This window comes from Haliotis cracherodii, unplaced genomic scaffold, assembly GCF_022045235.1.
Source record: "Haliotis cracherodii isolate W230 unplaced genomic scaffold, xgHalCrac1.p SCAF_10, whole genome shotgun sequence".
Classification (NCBI taxonomy): domain Eukaryota; kingdom Metazoa; phylum Mollusca; class Gastropoda; order Lepetellida; family Haliotidae; genus Haliotis; species Haliotis cracherodii.
In genome coordinates this window covers 38,295,611-38,318,294 of record NW_027266265.1, presented here as the reverse complement: position 1 = coordinate 38,318,294, position 22,684 = coordinate 38,295,611, and the positions used below count along the sequence as shown (strand labels likewise).

Here is a 22,684-nt window from a genome sequence, read left to right as displayed (position 1 = left end):
ACTCTATTCTTCACTGCATCCCCATCCCTAGATTTACATTTAGTCTCAGAAAAGAAATATTTCAAGTTGATGTTTTCAAATTGTCTTTTAATATATGATAGAAAAGAGACAGATGAAATCTAGACTAGAACATTGTGTTCTGTAATAAAAGATTTCATAGACTTGCCAAAGACTTAACTTGTTTTGAGTTTACAGTTATTTATTCAAGGGTCTGTATGAGAGATCATCCCCTCCCCTCTCCCTGAGCAACTTATTCCCACCCCTCCCCTACAGGCCATCCTACACCCCCACACAACCCACCCCCACTAACAACCTTACTCCCATCTGTCCCCTTCATACCATCCCATACCCCCGGAATATACACTCCCCTGTCATCCCTACCCTACCCCGACAACCCTCTCCGATCTGTCCCCTTCATATCAACCCCCTCCCCTCCCCAGAATATACACTCCCCTGTCATCCCTACCCTACCCCGACAAGCCTCTCCATTCTGTCCCATTCATACCTACCCCCCATCCCTGAAATATACACTCCCCTGTCATCCCTACCCCACCCCGCCAACCCTCTCCGATCTGTCCCCTTCATACCTACCCCTTCCCCGGAAAATACACTCCCCTGCCCTCCCTACCCCACCCCGACAACCCTCTCCCATTTGTCCCCTTCATACCTACCCCCTCCCCTCCCCGGAATATACACTCCCCTGCCATCCCTCCCCCACGGACAACATTCCAACATCCTCCACATGCAACTCCCTACTGTGTAATGCTTGCCCCTGACCCTCCTGTCTTTGATCAACAAATCTGTACCCTAGGGGTTGCATACCTGATGATTCTTCCCTAAACATGTTTCCTTAACCACAGGAAATGTTATAATTTGAACCATAGTTTCAATCTGTCTTATCTGATCAATGTTCGAGTCTGTTGTCAGTAAACAGTACATTTCTACCTTCATCAGCAACATGATTTCCAAATATTGATACAACTGTAATATACTGATTTAGTTTATCACACAAATATTTCTTTTCTTGAGACAATATTTTCAAAATAAAGCCACATAAATTTGATTTCCTGTTTTCAGACAAGCTATACACGTATATTTTGATTTATAAAATAAAACAAATATAATCTTCTATTTCTTATATTTAAGCATACATCTAACCCTGACAAACATATATTATTCTATTATTCTGTTTCCTGCATTTTGCCATGTTGAGAAAGAAAACTTGTAAAACAGTAAATTAAATTAGCCCGCCTTAAATAAATTCAGACTCTCATTCAAATAAAATTAAAGACATAATCAAATATTGTAAACATGTTGAAATGTCACCCGATCTGTGTCGGCTATCTGATCCTCTTTACTACTGTTCCAGTATAGGACTAATTTCTACCCGACGTCGCCCTCATCACCACACCCATCCCTCATCTCAAGATGTGGCAACAACATCCCCACCATTACCAGTACCGTCTCCGCATTCCCCTGGTCAGATATAACTGCATTCCGCTGGTCAGATATAACTGCATTCCCCTGGTCAGATATAACAACACCCCCTTCTAAGATATACCATAGCTCTCTCTGCATTCACCGGGTCAGATATAGCTGCATTCCGCTGGTCCAATATAGCTCGTATGTCACAACAACACCCCCTGGTAAGATATACCATAGCTCGTATTTCACTACAAAACCAATAAGTTTGACCAAAGGTTAGTGCCAACTGGACACTGACTCTAATGACTAATGTCTGCCAGATGAGATAGGTGTCTGCCAGTCGGACATACCATTGCTGCCACCTAGACAAAACAAAGCCAGCAGCCCAGAGAGATATACAGGCAAAGCCTTCCTGCCTTAATACACTGACTGAGGATAGTTATGTGTATAGTGATTGCATCAGCACATTGTTCTGTGTATCTTATAACAGATGGAACGAGGATGTAAGAACAACTGCATGAGCAGACATGTGATACAGACATTATCACACAGAAACATATGTGATATAAGCCTGCATACATGTCCTCACCATATGGATGTGTGACACGTGTCATAACACATGGCTGAAGCTACACACATATTCCATATGCTATGCCATTACATCACATAAACATAAACAATCAATTAGGATTACTTAACTTAGCCTTGGCGCATTAAACCATCTTCAATGTGCCAAGATATTTTTGCCCTCTATTACTCTTAAATACAAATCCTCATGTTTGCACTTTTAAGGTTCAATAAATAATTACCATTTTTGCATGCTATATAGAATATTAAGGATAAATTTCATTGCGTAACAATCACACTACTTTCTATGAATATTCATACCCTGCAAATGAGTATCGATAAATCTATGGTATTAATAGTGAAGGAAATGTGTCTGAATTAAAGTTCACTCCTCAACTGATAAAATCGCATGATTAGATTTTAATTTTCAAGTTCAACCCAAACTAAAATCAATGCTGTGCCTATCATCCTAGAAATTGCCTGTTCTTTAGCCTGATTACATCACAGCCTCATCTGCCCTGCTCCACCAGCAATCCTCGCAGGGTTAGTGTGACAGCGGCTGTAACAGCATCTGCCTCATTAGCAGCACTGTCTAATGAGGGGAGTTCGTTAGCCCTCCCTCAGCTGCGGCAATGTCTAGCCACACTAACAAGACCAAACAACGAGGCCCAACAATGAACCTAACACTCTGCATCAGTCCACTGAATACCTTTCGTATTAGCTGGTCTAGATTGTAGTTTATTTCCAAGAGACAAATATATCTTGAGTTGACTAGCCTATGCTACATAAGCTTCTAATGTTATTAATCACTCTAGTTTAGCCTGTGTGTTTGTAGATTTATAACTTAAATTTGTTGATATGTAACTTTTATATAATTACTGATTATTTTAAGACAGGTGACCAACTAGCTCTTTTTGTTGTAGTATGATTTGGGTGTTTGAATAATTAAATTCAATGAACTGGCAATATGTATCACCTGGCTTATACTCCTCAATAGTAGTGATAAAGTAACATAAATAAAGTCAATATAAAGATGGACACAGCAGACAATTAGAATAAGGGTAAAGACTACCACTTCCTGACCTTTCTAGTGGTCAGACAGGGATACCACAGACAAAGGTTACTACTGATGATATGGACTAAAATACACATCTGGGGGAAGGGGCGATAACTCAAGTAGCCTTTACAAGGGTGATCTTTCCTTGGTGGCAACACTGTAAATAGCTGATCATCTACCACATGTTGTAGACTAAATACATGCTGCTGGTGGGACAACACATGGGGGAGTGAGTGAGTTTGAGTTTAAGTTTCGGAATGGTGACAATCAGTGTCAGGTTAAATATTGACAATATCCCTAACCCTGCGAATGGACATTGATAAATCTATGGTACCGATAAATAAGGAAATTTGTCTGAATATCGACAAGGACTTAAGTGAGGGAGTTGAGGTTATCCTTGCTTTCATCAATATTCCAGCAACATCTTGGCAGGGAAATGAGCTCAATGCATTGTGCCTCTGTCGGGAATCAAACCCAGAACATTGGTGTGATGAGTGAATGCTTTAACCACTTGGCTACCTCACCACCCCACTGATGGTTATACAGGATCACTCTGATTCACCCAAATGCGTGTATCAATGTTCATGTCAATCACTGGATTGTCTGATCCAGACTTGATTATTAACAGATTGTCGTCATATAGCTGGAATATTGCTGAGTGCGGCGTTAAACAAAAAGAAAACCCAAAGAAACTATCAGTTATCTCCTTACTAACACAGTAGTTAGAATAGAAAAAAAAGACATCATACATATTATAAGTAGAACTAAGGAAGAAAACTGTACCTCCATATATCCACAATAGTCAAGATCTATAATGAACTTCTAGTTCCAAGTTGGCAAGCTGAGCAGACGAACGTAATCTCCCTGACTGAAGACAGCTAGGTTTAGTTTTAGTACCCATCCCTAGGGATCAGAAATCAGGTGACCGAGACGACATGAGAGTTCTCTGACTACTGGCATTGTGTCTTGCCAACACCTCTCACTCATCATGTTACCTGTGTGGCATATCTGATCACAATCTGATCACAATCTGATCACCTATCATCCACACAATCGTTACTTATGTAATTCTTCGAGTCTTAGTCTGTCACCCATAAGAGATCGTGTGACCGACATTCATCACAGATCGTGTGACCGACATTCATCACAGATCGTGTGACTATGTGGCTTGATTTAACGTAACCATGGAGAATGGTGATTCATACTGAACTCTATGACACAAATGCTACATATCTCCACAATCATGCTTGCTCCACAAGTTAGATATGATCCTACCCAAAATACATACCCTTTGTGGCATACCCAAGATGATTAATGTGCCGCCCCTGATTTCTGTGTGTGTGATCCTTCCGATCACGTGATACCCCAATAGTGCTGTGTGATGAGGTGCTACCAATCACGTGATTCCCCTTCTATCATAAAACATACTGAGCTGTCTGATGTGATCCTACCGATCACGTGATACCCCAATAGTGCTGTGTGATGAGGTGCTACCAATCACGTGATTCCCCTTCTATCATGGAACATACTGAGCTGTCTGATGTGATCCTACTGATCAGAGTGTGACGTACCTGAGCTGTTTAATGTGGTTCCTCTCCATGTTCTCCTGCACCAGCTCCACCAACTGCTGCTGATCCTCCAGACTCAACTGGTTGCGCGTCGTCGTCGTCGTAGTTGTTGTCGTCTTTGTTCCAGTTACAGCCGCTGCACTCTGTGTCTCGTTATTCACCTTCGCAGAGCCTGGCTGCATCAAGTTGTTCAGTTTGGACAACTCCTTGATTCTGATGGAGTCTTTGGTTTTACTTTCTTTGGCCTTGCCATTCTCCTTGCCCTTTGTTGGAGACGCCCTCTGTACCTGAATCTGAGTATTATCCTGCCCCACTGTGAGACGTAGCTTCAGCGTCTTTGTACCATTTGGCGGCAACTTGATCGACGATCCAACTGCATCATACAGTGCTTTGAGTAAACTGGCTAGATCCTGAAAATATAATTTCAGAGATATTAGAAGAATGCATAAAGAAAATTCTAACTTTTGAAATCATATGGATAATCAATAGTACGGGTACTCAGCATTTGCTAAGGACCACACCTTTGACTAAAGATGACTACCGTATTCGACGTAATAAGCGCCCAGGGCGCTCTCAAAATTAGAAAAAGGGGGCTATATTAGAATATAGTTTTGGTAAGAATAAAAACAGCTGAAAGATCGGTAATATTGTGGTTTATGCTGAAAGCCTAATATGATACAAAAAAAGTAAATTTTCCAGAATTTAAATGCCCATAATTAATGTTGCACATAACTCAGGAGTGAGTATTACGCACGAATAAATAAGTCTTGTGTACACTGATCAATCGGGGTGCTAATTGGGATTGTTCACCAGTCAGTATATTAGCAATTATCGCCATGGGCGCTTATTAGAGCAGGGCTTATTACGTCGAATACGGTATTTCGGTCATTAGCAAATGTAGATTAGTATCTATCATAACCATGTGACTTATTTCCATTCTTTGGACGGGATACATTGACTAGTTTCCATCCCCTTTGATGCGGGGAAGAATAGGTTTTCAGCAACCCATGCTTGCCGTAAAAGGCAACTATGCTTGTTGTAAGAGGCGACTAACGGGATCGGGTGGTCAGACTCGCTTACAGGGTTTATGCATGTCATCATATCCCAATTGCGTAGATGTCTACTCATGATTTCAATCACTGGAATATCTGGTCCAGATTCCGTTATTTACCACTGTCATAAAGCTGTAATATTGCTAAGTGTGGCGTTAAACAAGAAACAAACAAACAAATTGATCCCCTTTAATAACTTTTATAAGTCTAGTCTTGTTTGATGCAAACAGATGGTCAAGCCTCTTTCCGATTCAAAAGTTAAAATGTACAATCAAAAATCTAAACAACAATTCAAACAAATTCTGATGGTGAAATATCTTGTCCAATATCCCCCAAACCTCAGTATTTACATATACTATAAAAATATTAAAGGAATTTTGACTAAAATTAATGAAATAAGTTGCAAACGTAAGTCCAGATATACAATAAACACGCTTTATAACCAGACAGTGTAATTATGTTGGAGAAAAAACATCAAAACTCATTATGGCATGTATAATGCACAATCCCCCTTCTACACAGCTGTGTTTTTGGGGAAAAAAAGTGTGCACTATACTCCAGAAAATAAGGTAGTATATTTTCATGCTGCAAAAGTCAATAACGCACACTTTCATAACACCTCATATGTGAGGCTTTCACACTCATCAGCTAGAACTGCTGGACTTGATTCCGCATGGAACTCTTCAAGCAGGAAGTGAACAATATATCCAAATGTGCTACACATCAGCAGAGGCTAGAAGTTCCTGACAGAATGGACGTTAACAGCGGAGATGGGAGCACGCCTTTCATCACCTGTCCTTATAGATAGCACAACAACTGATGTATCATCAGTGTACATGAATACACACAGTGTATGGGCCCTGGTGGGGTGAAGGATCAACTGTTACGAGACGTTTAGCACACTGACACCATCATAGTTTAGTCCTGCGTAATCAGTGAGTGAGTATTGTTTTACCGCTTTTTCGCAATATTCCAGTAACATCAAGGCAGGGGAGACCACAAATGGGTTTCACACATTGTACCAATGTGGGTAATCGAACCTAGGTCTTCGGCATGACAAGCAAACACTTTAACCACTAGGCTATCCCACTTTGATGTGTACTAATATCTAAACCAATATTACATAGAGATGCCCTGTTTGGAAGGATTGATCAGGCTTCCTCAGATTTTTTGTTTTGTTCGTTGTTTAATGCCGCACTCAGCAATATTCCAGCTATATGACGGCGGTCTTTAAATAATCGAGTCTGGGCCAGACAATCCAGTGATAGATATCATGAGCAACGATCCACGCAATTGGGATACAATGACATGCATCATCCAAGTCAACGAGCCTGACCACTCGATCCCGTTAGTCTCAAATTATGTGAATGATTCAGGTCACAGCTGTGTGGTGATAACTTGCTGTTAAAGTGTTGAATTGAATAAAATCGACGGAATACTTTTCCAAACAAATAACACAGTAGAGTTACCCGATAGAATCTAAATTTACACACAAAAAATAAAATGTAAAATATTGTTGTGTATCCTAGAGGACAAAAAAATTCTGTATTTTGAAGATACTATACATTGTATTAAACTCTACTCATGCAGAATTTCTTACACCTAAAGTATCTGATTTACCTGATGGTGTCCCTTGTACCCCCATCGGCCCTACCTATATTCCTCCTTTACAAGGCCCCAACTGTGGATGACCAGTCTACTCGCATGATTCCCTCATCCTGTCTCCCAGCCAATCATATGTGAGAAGAGGAACATCAGGGAATACAAGGTATTTGATAGTGTTGATGTTCTTCACCCTACATGTGATAACAGTTGGACCTGGCCTAGCCTTCTACAGACAACCCCACCAGTTGAGATATACAAGCTGACCCAAGTCTTCTCACTCACATAGCAGAGGGAGACGTTCTGGGTTTCCTACAGCACTTGGAATTGTAATCGGTTTCTTATGTGTTGATGTTGAGAGACACATGCCGATGGGTTGCTAATCTGATTAACACTTTCACTGCTGCATTTGATTACACTATGTCGGAAACAATTACTCTTAATTATCCAATGTGAATTACAGTTAGTTATTGCTTGACAAAAAGTGACAAATTTATCCAAAGTTTCTTGTATGTTGTTTATTTGTTGTTTTAAACTGCAGTTAGCGAGCAACATAAAAGGTATATCGTGACAGCCTGCATACAGTCGAGTCTGACCAAGGCCCGCCAGTGGTTGATGGCATAATGTACACCCTACACCACCAGACAACGACACAGCAATATGTAGATTTAAATAAACACAATCAAATCTTAATGAACCTGTAATCCTAGTATGAAGGATAAATAATTATTAATGGCTAATACCTTTCTGTGTGACAAACACGAAAATGTGAATTTAATAATCTTATGAAATTAATTCTATTACTACTACTACTTTTAGTATGACAAGGCCAAAAGAATACATATTGAGAGTCTGATTCAAAATTGGTGTTGCACGATATGTTGGACAATATTTTGACTTATTTTTAAAAATTCTGTTTGGCTAATACAATATGTCTACCTGTTTTTGATATACACGAACAAAACGTAATAGAAAATATTTGGCACAAAGAAACATGGTAGTTACAGAACCATGGCAAATACAGTATGCTGTTGTCTTATAAAACACAAGCCCCAAATACATAATTTTCTTCAACTGTTCCAAACTGTTGCATTATTTGTTAACCGATTTGTGTCTACACAATTACCATGACGATTTGTTACACACAAGAGTAGGGCCACTTGTGAATCTTATTGGACCTTACTTTCCACTAATCAGCCATTTGAATCCTGAAAGCGTCCAATCTCGCCTGGACACTCCCAGTTTCAGAACATACCATCAAACATACCTTACCCAGTGAAACACAAGTTTAAATCTTAGATCCCCAGTGTTTATATTCTATTCAGTTGATATCCGATTCCTGATCTGTGTGTCTAAAAGCCAAATCCTATAATATATCAGTTTTAACTTGGTAAGCATGAGTGCGAACTGACAAGGAAGGCCTCTTACTTCAAACACAAATGGAGAAGAAATGTGAGCATTGCTATCCTCGCAGCAGATGAAGCGATTTGGTGCAGCCAAAGAACATATTTGCAGTCCATTTTGGGGGTAATTTAGGGTTATTTGGAACATTGCAAAGAGACGGGGACGATAAGGGGTATAACAAAGTTGGACTTTGTGATCGCAGGAGAGATAGCTTGCAGCATGCTTCATTTCTATTTGACGGAGGAGTAACCATTTTATCCTGCCAATTTTTCCGCCCAATTTGCAGCTGGGCTGAACCGGCCATCTTAGCAGTAGTGCCGGTCAGATAACAAGTTGTCATAATGGAAGGAAACCCATCTTGTTTCGTTGAACATCTTAACAAGGAGTTCATCCTAGACTAAATTTAGTCCATTAAACTTAAACCAGACCATTGCTCATTTTGGATTGTTATTTGATATGAGTATGTTTGGAACAAAAGCAAGAAGTCAGACTTTCACAGCTCTCGAGACGGTCATGTCTAGAGCTGTTCCTGTTCCATCAAAAAAATCTTAGCGCTAAGGTGATTGTAACTCCCACACTTTAACATAGAATTACAACGTTTTTCTACTATTACACAAAGGGGATTATCTCAAGACAGTATTGTATGGTAACAGGAATTTAACAAGATGTCAACCACAACATACTTATGACTGTTCAAGATTTCAAAGAAAATAGTGGAAGGTTAATCGACCTCATCTCTTTGCAATGTTCGGATCAGCCTCTGTGGTCCAGTGGTAGAGCGTCCGCCCGAGAGCGGAAGGTCCGGGTTTGATCCCCGGCTATGTCATACCAAAAGACGTTAAAAGATGGTACTTGTTGTTACCCTGTCTGGTGCTTGGCATTAAGGGGCTAAAACAAGGATTGGTCAACTTGGAGTCAGTATACTGTGTCTGAGTGGGGTATTCATGTTAAACTGCGGCATGGTATCTCAGTTAGCTAGGGATCAGTCCGGACTAGTACAAGCAGCCACACACGTGCATGCACGTCGCTATAGAAGTGCAATAATCTTGGACGCGACGTTAAACCCAATTTCACCTCACCTCACATTTGCAATGTTCCAAAGTAAAACTATACATGAGGATGGTTTACACTGAGTTTTGCTCGTATGTTTGTTGTTAAACGCCCACACAGCAATATTCCAGCCATATGACGGCGGTCGGCAAAAAATCGAATCTGGACCAGACAATCAAGTGATCGACATTATGAGCATGGATCCACGCAATTGGGACACAATACATGCACCAACCAAGTCAGCGAGCCTGACCAATACAATAGGCTTATATGCATATGACTGTAGTCTTGTTAACATGAGTGGTCAGTGACCACTGGTCACTCATATAATTTGTACTGTTGCTTGGCCTTCAAGTTTTGATGTCAACACAAACATAATTATGTAACAGGGAGCTTTAGTTACATAAGCCAGTCAGGCTGTTTACCCAACACTCCCAGCTCAATTGAATAAAATATGTTAAAGGGGAAGTGTACACGCACAAATCACTTTCTTTCTTTTTCTAAACAAAACGCAATTTTAGAATTAGTTAGTATCTGTGTTTGAAAATATACACTCATTTCTTTCACAGTGAAAGTAGGAAGCTCACAATAGTGTGAAAGTGATATGCCGTTATGAGGCCTTCGTTTTACGAGCGAAATAGGCCTGAGTTATCCCCCTTAGATTATGACGTAATTGGTGCCAATTCAACTGGGTCCCTGTCTATTCTCAACGCAAAAGATATCAAGGACCAGTTTGCGGTAAAACAACATGGTCTACGACACACTCCGGCGCAGTGGTGACTCAGCATAACACAATTCTGGCTGGCATCTGAGATGCTAGAATCACAAAACTGTACCTACACCACGTGAAGCGGCTCTAACAAAGCATGATGACGTCATAATGTTTATCAATTGGCACCAATGACGTCATATTGCAAGGGGCATAAGCCATGGTGTTTTTGTTATGGAAATAGAACACTTGGTAAATGTGAAAAATATAAATCGTTTTAGTGCAAAAAATATGTTAATTAAATATGATGTTTTCATATTTTTGTCTATGACACTTCTATGTTAACACTTTTAATGTGGAAAAAGTACAAGAAAAAATGGTTCATTTCCGTGTGAACTTGCCCTTTAAGCTTATTTTCTGTAATGAACACGGCCTTGATTAGACTTGACTTCCAGTGTATGACATCAGCAATTTTTACCTCGCCAGTCCCACAACAACAGCTTCAGCAGCTTGTATTTGATGAGTCCTTCCATAATATAGATGGCTACATCAGATCCTCCAGCGAGTACCAACACTAACAAACCCCAGAGGTTTACATTGTAATTTGCTTCCTATCAATATCCCTTATACCCAAATAGGAATGATCAGCTACGCCAAATTTGATATGAAGACACATTATCTGGAGAAAGTTGTAGCAATATCCATCCTTTGATATTATTCTCTCCTGGGTAAAGCTGTCTTTATGAAGCTCGTTATCAGACAAACTCGTTTACTGTATTTCCCAACCTAGTATTTGGATGAAAGCTTACGGGATGACAATTAAGTCCTTCCTAGCCAGAAGAATTACTGGTAACCCATTCTATGTGTTGTACTTTGTTATTCTTGATGTGAAAGGAGCTGTATTCGTCTTGTCTGGTCGATGGTACTGCTTTGTGTCTACCAAACAATATGTGAATACAAAGTGGATTTTATTCTTTGATCTCTTAGGAGTCTTAGCACATACTGGAAGTAATCATAGTATTAAGAGATTATATCTGTTGTGACATACAGTACTTTGATCTCAAAGATTTTCTTTGATATCAAAATAATTATCGCAATAAAAAAAAGGAGATATGTTTACCAAAAAACTCACTGGAAAACATTTCTAACATTTCAAAGGAAAGGGTCGGATTATCAAAAATAATACTGAATTTGTGAGATTGACTGTAAAATAGAAATTAATTGTTTTTATATATCAGAGTTCTTTGACATTTGATGAATCTTTGAACAACTTGAAACATGACATAAAAAATAATAATCATTTCTGTTACCGCTGAGTACAAGTATGTAAACCTGATCTTGCTTCAAATACTACAAAGGCTTCTGCAACACTCCCGCCTCCTAATGTAAAGTGTTTTCATTTTTATATCAAATTGGTGAAATATTCCATCTCGGAAACTAAACACTTGATATTAACTTTACATCAGCACTGGTACATTTCAAACAACACCAATTGTAGACTCAATTATTTACAGACCGCCATCATATAGTTGGAATATTGCTGAGTGCAGCGTTAAACAACAAACAAACAAACTTAAAGGTTTGAGAAGAATTGCTTTGAAAAAGAGTATTTTTACTCATGTTTTGTTTCTGTCTGAATACACTTTTTTCTCAAAAAAGAAACTGTTTGTGCAATCTCCTTACTCAGTTGCTATTTTTGACTTGATGTGAGACATTTACACTTTGACATAGTCAGCTACTTCATCATAAGCAAGTCTAGATCAGCGGACAACTTGTTCTGAATTTATATCATCTTATTATGATTTAAACTAATAATCATTTCTTTAGAGACTTGTGCAAGTCTATTCTCAGCATGGTGGAAGTAACTTCATTTGGCAATGCTTGGTACGTTGAGTATGGTTTTAGCAATATTCCAGCAATATAATGACAGGGGGACACCAGAAATTGGCTTCAGACATTATATCCATAGGGAGAATCAAACCCAGGCCTTCTGCATGAAGGTTTTAACCACCAGGCTACCCCACCAGCCCTTGGTACTTTGAAATTTGTCAGATCATGAAATAAAACCTGAATCATTCTCGAGATTTCTGAGCTCTAAATTGGACGCTACCCAGACAAGAAATCATTCATTCACATGCATCAGACCTCACAAGCATCAGACAAGTACAAAGACGGATCATTGTTAGTGGGACAGGGAGGTCGTTTGCAAGTGAATGAAGTTAAAAACAACACATCAGCACATCGTACATACCTCTTTAGTGATTCTGCCATGCCCGTCAAAGTCGTATAACGTGAAGGACCATTCTTGTTTGGAATTTTCAGAGCCCTCAAACTGCACCCCGCATTCAAACTCCTGAAACATGGAACGGACATGATTAAGTTCAAGTTTGTTGGTGATGTGAGCTCATGACTGCAGCTACAAGCACTTCCTACACACTGATTGACAACACTGAGCAACTGTGCAACAGAAAACACTCCGGACTTTGCAGAACTGGGAAGCTTTAAAAATTGAAGCATTTCACACCCAAGTCCTGTTGTCTGCTGAAGGCAGATGTAGCAGACGGCATCACTGAAGCAGACGGCAGTTGCCATTTTGTTGTGAATAGAGATGGAGGGCTGCCCAGTCATTAGACACAGCAATTAAGGAGCTGAATCACAAGCAGCTTTTGTCAAAATTGAATAATATAACATTTCTATCAAAAAATTAAAAACATTCAGCATTCAAAATACTCCTGTAATGAGTGAACGGTAAATACAGAGACTGTTATTAGTCATCAAAGAGAATTATATAACATTACAATCACCCATTCCCGAGGCAGCAGTCTCTGTACATTCACATACCGTGGAACTATTTGAATGGATAAAACCATAAAATAATAAACTTTACAACTGGTATTGAAATAAATCCAAACTGCTCCCCTAATCTTAAAAAACCCGAAGGTCAGTAATCCTGATAAAGAACGGATATATTGTCTTACAAGTAAAAGGACTATTCCTCATCAAAGGTTTAAAAAACCCAGTAGTGTGTTGCTGTGATGGGGGCTATAAATGCATATGTACTGACCAGGGAAATACATTATGGCCATGTGGGGATGGGCTCCCTTAGTCACAAGCTGGTCACGCTCATAAAACCAATTATTACCAACTCGGATGATTAAATAGCCTAAAACGAGGAGCCCCACTGATAGAATCGAAGGCATGTATGGACGCTGAATAAATCAGATTCAGCAGGAGAAATGACCAACTCTGGCCAACTGAGCTGGTGAAAGACCTAATGACCCCTAATTCTATGGGCACTGGCCCCATGCTGGGCCTGCAGCCATTATACAGCCACCATTACAATCCTGCAGTAACTGTGGCAATTCCGCAGTGAAGATGGGCTCTGGTCATTGCACTCCCCTATTTCACAGGTCTTTATGCCTGTTTTAGTCAAGTCCTCCGCCTAAATCTAATTACATATGGCCCGATCATGGTGCTGAGGAGTATGAGTCACAATCTAAGCCAGTCCATATTTCTCCCTTTCCGGCACACTTGCATCATTGTCAGAGAATACCCGAACGAAGGTCTGCCTCTTTGGAAACACCTCCATCAATCTGCCCTCCTCTCACACACAAACAACACTCTGTTAATTGGATTAGGTCAGGATCTTTCAAATCTTAAACGAATCAGACACCAAATTTGTTCATTGCTGCCATTGTCGTAAAAGAACAATGGGTGATAATCTGACAATTATGATTGTGTAATGCAATAATTGACCTAAACAGCTATTGCATGATAAATCACAACATCTCTCTCTTCTAGTCTGTAAATTTACATAAAGTAATTTTCCTTGAAGTGCTATAAAATACCCTATGTCTTAATCACACAAATGAAAATTGTCATGTGACAAATTAAATATTTTATGACTTGCAACTTGTATTTGAAGAACAAACATATAATGAAATTCCCTACCATTAAACATCTTTACAGCAATGATAGAATGTAACAATTTCAAGACAATCCCAAATGAACTCAAAGGCCATAATTATAACTTCACATAAGCCATAAATCACTTGCGACTTCTTTTGGCGTGAATCACATTCTAAAACTTATTTTAACAATACTTAACTATATTCATCAAAGTTCTGAAAAGGGTTTCAATTTTAACGAGAAACATTTCGATTTTCCATATGTGAACCAACTGAATTGAACCTCTCCAAATATACTACTAGCCAGACAACCTATTCTTGTTTTGTCCATTAAGTCTATATATACCAGGATACATCTTTGACTGATGTACTCCATTAAGCCAATTTCATCTAGATATCATCAGTAAAGTCTGTTTTTTAAGCGTATCATACTACATAAAGCATAACTCTCTTTTGTAGTCTTCTTTCAACTTCCTCTACATGAGCAGAGTTCAAAGTTTCTGTATCTCAGTGCTGGCAATAAAACAACATGGCAGCCTTCAGAACTGTTTTCCCCTTCGGGGGATATTCTTGTGTTGTGCAGTTTACGACTATTTGCCTCCAGCCCAATGGAAGCCAAAACTCACAGATAACCACATTAAAGCACAATTATTCACTAGCCAAATATGAATTGCTCATATGCAAATAATGCAAATCACAGATATAAAAACATTACGAGATTATAAATTGCAGCCAAATTTGATTTGGAAACTAAAACTATCATAACTACTTGCTAAATTTTCTATGAAGATTTATTCTTATTAATAGATAATCACTTAGATTGTTACGAATGACAGGTATATGATTGAGCTAATAAAAAAAATTATCACACTAAATATTTCCACCCATACAAATCATACAGCAATATTTTTTCACATATTCAAAAATAAGATTGTTTATATTGAAAATAATTTTTAAATGTTCGCGAAAATTTCTCCAAACAATTCCACTAAGAAGCAATCACACGACGGCAACTTTCAACTGAATCAATTCTAATTAGTGTTTTTAATTAGCATAATTTCTGCTCCATAAACAGTGGTGCGGTGAGCGTTATTCTCTGCCTGGAACTAAACAGTCGTAAATTACATCACCGAAGTGAATCAGTGAGACCTGCCTCGGGGCGCACAGGCCACACAATGAAAACATCTCTATCCTCCAGTAACGATGAAAAACACATTTCTCTCGCCTGCCTCTCAGCTCTTCCCCATGAATTATAAGAACGTATAAACCTCGGTGATATTATCAAAATATTTCTTTTCTTCATTTCCTGTTTCAGGTTATTTATTTATTGCCCAGGAAGCAGATTCCAATTTTCTAATGAAACTGGTCCATTTTTCACCAAAGTATTGTAGAAGAAGCAATATTTCTCTCATACGTTACAGCTCTCTCTCTACCCAGAACCCTTTTGTCATAGCATGGGAACAGTGTAGGTTTCGCTCACAATTTTTTTTTTAAAAATGTGCTACTATCCTGATTTGATTAATATGACATATCGGATATGCCACAATCCTCTGCAGAACCTAACACGCACATATCTGCTTCCTACTTCCGTGTAAATATTTATAACATCCAAATTTGGTCTGGGTGAAAGTCACTTCCCCTGCCATTATGATGGGAACTTGAATAGGATCGTGACTGCAATGTATTTATATGTTCTGGACATCTTACTCCATCATGTAGTTAAATTCTAAATTTAAATAGATGATTGACATATTAACATAAAAGCTTAACATTTAAAGATTCATACTTAATTCAAATATGAAATTGTTTAATATGTATTCAAGTTACAGAGACAATTAAATAAAAACATTCTTTGAACAAAATTTTAAAGGTTCTTGATTAAAGTAATTTGACATTCCTACTTTATTTTCGCATTAAGCGAATCTGCGACACAGCTGAAGATGAAACTGGCCCGTATCCCTATACAACTGTTAACTGATCTCATGAATAATGCATATTTCTTTATCAAAACACTGTCATAGCCAATCAAGCATATGCCGTTCCAATTATCATAATTTACAACCCTGGCTGTCTTATCAATCAATAAACTTCAGATGATAAAGACAATCAAACATGTCATTAATCATTGAACGAAATCTAATTTTTTTTTTACACGCTCTGGTTCTGTAGTGTTCAATTTCGGATGACATCATGATCTTGTGGACATTTCACAGTGACCATTTTGGATCGGAAATATCAAGCGATGTGCAAGGGGCTATGATACATACTGCACTGTCAAGGGTGCTATATTCACTCACTGCCAAAAGAAACGCGAATACCATACGTGTTGGTTATAAATATATATATATGAAGAATTAATCATATTCGAGAGATATTAGATTAGTGCAATGCACAAATGAAAGGTATGTTGTGTTAACCTATGCTCATGAGGTGAGGTGAAATGGGGTTTAACATTGCGTCCAAGATTATTGCACTTAAATAGCAACGTGCATGTACGTGTGTGTTTGTGTAGCTGCTTGTTCTAGTCCGGACTGATGTCGATTTATAGTGCTAGCTCACTGAGATACCATGCCGCAGTTTAACATAAATACCCCACTCAGACACAGTATACTGACTCCGAGCCGACCAGTCCTTGTTTTAGCCCCTTAATGCCGAGCGCCAGACAGGGTAACACCAAGTACCATCTTTTAACGTCTTTTGGTATGACGTGGCTGGGGATCGAACCCAGGACGTTCGGCTCTCCAGGCGGACACTCTAGACCATGGAGGCGGTCCCTACACTCATGAACGCAGTACATAACGTCATAGATCCATGACTCGAGATGCACCATTTGTCTCGTGCAGGATTAGCGTGTAAAACATGTGTGGCATATTGTGATAAGAATAAAGAGACGCTGTGGTAACACTTGACTGATTGTTTTGTCATTCATTGGTACACATTGGAAACATCTCTTCTTAATGTACATACTTCTCTATATGTTTCTATGGTCTGCATTTCTTTTGGCAGTGAGTATATATCACATTAATGATATGATGGTGTATTACACGGGGTGATATGTTTCTGTATGACAAGGGGTGATATGTTTCTGTATGACAAGGGGTGATATGTTTCTGTGTTACAAGGGGTGATATGTTTCTGTATTACAAGGGGTGATATGTTTCTGTATTACAAGGGGTGATATGTTTCTGTATTACATGGGGTGATATGTTTCTGTATTACAAGGGGTGATATGTTTCTGTATTACAAGGGGTGATATGTTTCTGTATAACACAGGGTGATATGTTTCTGTATTACAAGGGGTGATATGTTTCTGTATTACAAGGGGTGATATGTTTCTGTATTACATGGGGTGATATGTTTCTGTATTACAAGGGGTGATATGTTTCTGTATAACAAAGGGTGATTTGTTTCTGTATTACAAGGGGTGATATGTTTCTGTATTACAAGGGGTGATATGTTTCTGTATTACAACGGGTGATATGTTTCTGTATAACAACGGGTGATATGTTTCTGTATTACAAGAAGAGATAGGTTCCAGTGTTATTGCACATCAAGAACCAGTTTCTGTTCCTCATAAAGACAGTACAGCAAAAAGAATGCATCTGAATAGCTTCACACTTTCAACTATAATTGGCCTCATACATAATAACACTTCATTCAATTAGATATTCCCACGGGTTGCTAAACCGTTAGCTATTCACTTTGAAGTGGCCCTGAATATTTTATCATTATAACAGATCTGTTTCTTACGACACTATAGTCGAGCTTGTGAAAAGTTCACCCCAAATAAAATGTCCGCAGCGTCGGATGACAGTTTCATTAATCATCCTAGTGTATAGTCCGGTAAACTAGGGAAACAGATTTGTTTGAACTTAACATCAAGAAGAATTTTTTAAACATTATCACCGAATCATCTTTAATTCATGACAATAAAATGCAAGGTGATATAATTGTCCATGTGGACGACAAGTTGCATGTAATCATCCAACAGGCTGATCTATAACATTTGTTTCCCAGAATCAATTTGACAGCCTGTCAAATAATTTACACATAGATGCAAAAAAAAAGCTGATTAGCTCTGCGTGTCAGTGAAATTCCAACGATCACACATAGATCAGAATTCCCATTGAAACAATGTACATCCCTAGTTCATGAAGTCAGAGTTGATCAAAGACCCTGTATTCAAACAAATCCATAATTAACGACCAAAAGCCCTTGCGAACCTCTACCATCCATCAACTTGTCACATCAACAGACTCGTCCACAAAAACTTACTTTTCTTTGTATATATGATTTCCTTCGATGGCTCCTCATTTTTGGGGGTTAGATTGGTAGATCTGGACAACTGTTGGCCTCTATCATCCGTGGGCTCATCAGAACATTAACCCTTGCTATCCCAACTCCTGATATGCTATGACTGATATCCAGCTCCCAGCCACCTCCTCCCGCTCCTCGACCAGCACAATAAAACCACTGGCCCATAGGCAACATCTAGACCAAGCCCCACCCACAGACCCCTGGGAGCTATCGTTAACCCTGAGGGTGCTGACTCAGCACAATATATTGCATTAAGGCAGGATTAATACACAGGTGTTAATTTCTCTTTGAAATCCCCAGCATGCCCTGATGTAAATCTACATCTAGGAACAAAAGAGTTACACAAGTGCTGTTCTGAAATAACACTACATTATCTCATGTGCAGTATTTAACTTCATCTCTACTCAATACAGATTAATACCATTGTAATTTAGGGCCTATCAACAACAATCCACACAGAAAGCCACACTAATTACGCTCTGTTTGCTATTCTAGACGATGGATGGCCCGTAGGTCTCCTGGATAGATCACAGAACGGACAATAATGCAACATCTCCCCGTCTCAAATCATACTTCGTATATCGGCAAACATTGCGCTTTGTGATAAGGGTTCAATTAGCAAAAACAAACAGTGGACAATCATTCCCAATAGTCTGTTAATATCCTGAAAATAATCATCTAACATCAAAGAGAGGAAATTGAATGACTTGGTCGGCCGGGAATATCAAAAGTCACATTACTGTTAGTTCACACAATATGACGAGGGTATGTTACTTCATATGACAATGAACTTGTTTTCTGTCTGAGGCGAATGATTAGCCGTGGTATATCAGTCGTCCACACAATAGCACATTGTTACAGAACAGGCAGGTACACTGCACCTTTGATGTCAGAACAGAGGGAAATCATTCATACTGCTAACACAACAGTCATGCCTTTTCAACGGCATTAAAAACCTTTTCTGATTAAGTCAACACATTTTCCATGTTTCTGCAAAAGCAACATATCTGCTGGGACTTGGAGCAGTCAATAAATCAATATTTGTGTTGAAACTCTCGTCCAACTAAACGTATGTTTTGTACTGGATATAAATGATTCATTAACATAACGACAAACAATATTATTTCAATACATTCATGTTATAAAAAACAGATTGAAAGCAGAAATATTTTCATAACAAATATGTTATGACTCACACCATCATAATTTATTAATTAGTTAAATCTGAAATTTAAATTTCAAAATTGAATAAATCTGTTAAGATGATATTTAAATCCTTTCAAATTGGACTGCACTGCTTGTTTCCCTCGTGCCGGCAGAGGAGCATGTAAAGGTCAACGACAGGGAGATTTGGCAGTGTTTTTATTCCTTCTTACCCTGGTTTAATTGTGCATGTAAGAGTTCAAGAGATCACTCACAGAGAACTAGTTGACACCAGTTAAACAAATCCAATTATACCAATTACAAGTGCTCCCTGACAACTCTCCAGCAGATTCCAAAGGTTGAATAGGTTCTTTTCTCTGTTTCCAGCAGCTTTGGCTTGGACTGGCGGTGTTAGTCAATGCAGTTGGTGAATAGGGGGCGCTACCCTCCTCGGTCAAGCAAGTTCCTTTTTGTAAGGTTAAATTTTCGTCATGCCATTCATTTGTGAAATCCTTGTGAGCGAAAAGGATTTCATGCAGAATTTTAGCAATCATGGCAGTCCTGTCATTCTCCTACAGCTTGACTGAAAAGATTTCATAGGCGATGGGTTTTTGTCGATGGATGTGGTTTCATGAATTTTACCTATATTGGGTCCCAAACATGTTGAACTGATGGACAATGTTTAACTTATGAGGACTTTTCCTGAAATATTTTTCAGAGGAAAATTTCTCAAATAATCTTTCCATTTCTCTTTTGCATGTAATTGTGATATTCGGAGTACCTTAAGAATGAATTTGAGCAACTAAATTTCATGAAATATGCTATCATTCAAAAACATTGTTAAAAAATATGAAGTAGAAAAAGAAGTGTGCTTCAAATAGTTTCTAGTGCAGCACTCAACATATTGAAAAATCAGGAATTTTTACTTCTCTGTTGGAGAAAACAATTACCTGATGAAAAAAATAGCAATTTATGTGTGAAGAGCTGACTTAGAAATTCTTGAGTGGAGCAGTGTCAGGTTTTGAGATTATATCCCTGTGCTCGCTGTACAGGAAGTGATGAGATCGGAATGTCTTCCCATAATACCCATCTCCCGCCAGGATATATATATCCAGTATCTCCTTGTGAGCAGTTATTTACTGAGCACAGCTGACAGAGGTTTTTTTCTCTATAATACTGCATTATTCCCTGGGATCTATCTCACACTACCTCCAATTCTTTCCCATTCTCCCAAGTACCTTCCGGGTTCCCCTCTCTACCTCCACAAATTACCCACCCCCTCTTATTTCAAATACTTTACTGCTGCCTCTAAATACTGTTCTCCTCTACCTTCAAACACTACCCCAAACTATAAATACTTTCTCCCATACACCTCAAATATATCCCCCTCTAACGTCTCCAATACTTTCCCCTGTCTACTTTCAATCATTTCCCCATCTCGTGAAGAGTACCTTTAGGATTTCCTAGACATCAAGATGATTAGGTTATTTGATAAAACATCCAATTGATCACTGAATTCCTAATAAGAGTGAGCTGGGTTTAACACCGCTTTTTACATTATTCCATTCCTTTATATCATCGCGTGTCAGCTTAATGTGGGAGGAAAGCCCGAAGTGATGCAGGTTTTGGACGTTTACCACTTTGGTGAAACCCAAGAACACGAGTATGGTGCTGACAAACCTAGAAACATAATCAGGGCGAACTGGGATTCGAACCCACAATTATAGGTTACTGGCGTGCCTAAGGGTCGCAACTCTGCACAGCGAATCGTGGCGCCTTAGACAACTGGGCCACATGTGCCCCCTTCCTAACTTCAGTTAAATTTCCAAGTACTTTCAAGCAAATACTCTCCAGTGAGTGAGTGAGTGAGTGAGTGAGTGAGTGAGATCTCAGTACGTCATCATTGTCAATACAACTCTCATGAATTAATGTCAACAAGGGTAGATAACTCCGATAGTAATAAGAAAATAGATAAGAGGGCACAAATTTAATAAGAACGAAACTGATAATGGTGAAACGCTCGATTAAACTATACATGCCAGATTTTCTGGGAATAACTTGCCCTGATAACAAGTGTAAGGACTGGCTAGCCTCCTAGCATGTCATGGATACACAGAGAGGCTTGTAACTGGCCTTTAATGAACGCTACATCAATCTTGCTTAAATTCTCCGACTTCTTTATAGGATTATTTGCTGTGTGTTTACAAATCCACCTTGAAAAAACGAGGCCAGACTAGACATCACAGATTTAGAAGAGATTCCACACACATCATATTAAGAATAGGTTGAAGTTTAAAGAGAAATTTGTTCTTGAATTAGGCAAATGGTGGTTCCCGATATCAAAAATCAGATATTTTTTTATTATTTGATCAGTTCAGGAAGTAATACTTCTTCAAACCTGTGAAGAGAAAAGCTGTTGACCAGAATGTCCATCACACAAACTTCATTTTCTATTTAAATATCAGAACAAAGATTTATCACAGAACATCTGCATTTTTTCAGGGAAAACTAAGTTTAAGCAGTCTTTGATGTTGAATGGCTACAGGAATTATCAGGCCTCCAACAGAGGCGTACATTAGGGCCAGGAAAAACAGCAGATATTACCATATCAATTTCACAAGTTTTTCTTAACACCGGTCTGATCAGGCTTTTAACTCGGACAACTTGGGTGATTTATTGTTATGTAATCAGCTCCGCGAATGATTAGAATTACTAAGTCATAAAACACACTCTTTAAGCTGCAGAAATATTTTAATAAGTATTCACATGCTCGACTTTATGAGCAGTTTGAACCATCTCAGTTTTATAGTTTTACAAAAACTCTTTTTTAGAAAGTATCACAGCGTAAGATGAACTAAATGTGCCATTTGCTAATCAAATTA

The 22,684-nt window shown here is 38.7% G+C and overlaps 1 protein-coding gene across 4 annotated transcripts in view; it reads right to left on the bottom strand.

The window, feature by feature from the left end:
• The window catches only part of LOC139454358 (protein naked cuticle homolog 2-like), a 115,226-nt gene that overhangs the window by 3,410 nt on the left and 89,132 nt on the right, over positions 1–22,684 (bottom strand). For all 4 annotated transcript variants that reach the window (XM_071235999.1, XM_071236000.1, XM_071236002.1 and 1 more), the window contains 2 exons: positions 12,686–12,787; positions 4,621–5,027 (listed from right to left, as the gene is read on the bottom strand). In XM_071235999.1, coding sequence (XP_071092100.1) covers positions 4,621–5,027; positions 12,686–12,787 — 509 coding nt within the window. The remainder of the gene's footprint in view (positions 1–4,620; positions 5,028–12,685; positions 12,788–22,684) is intronic.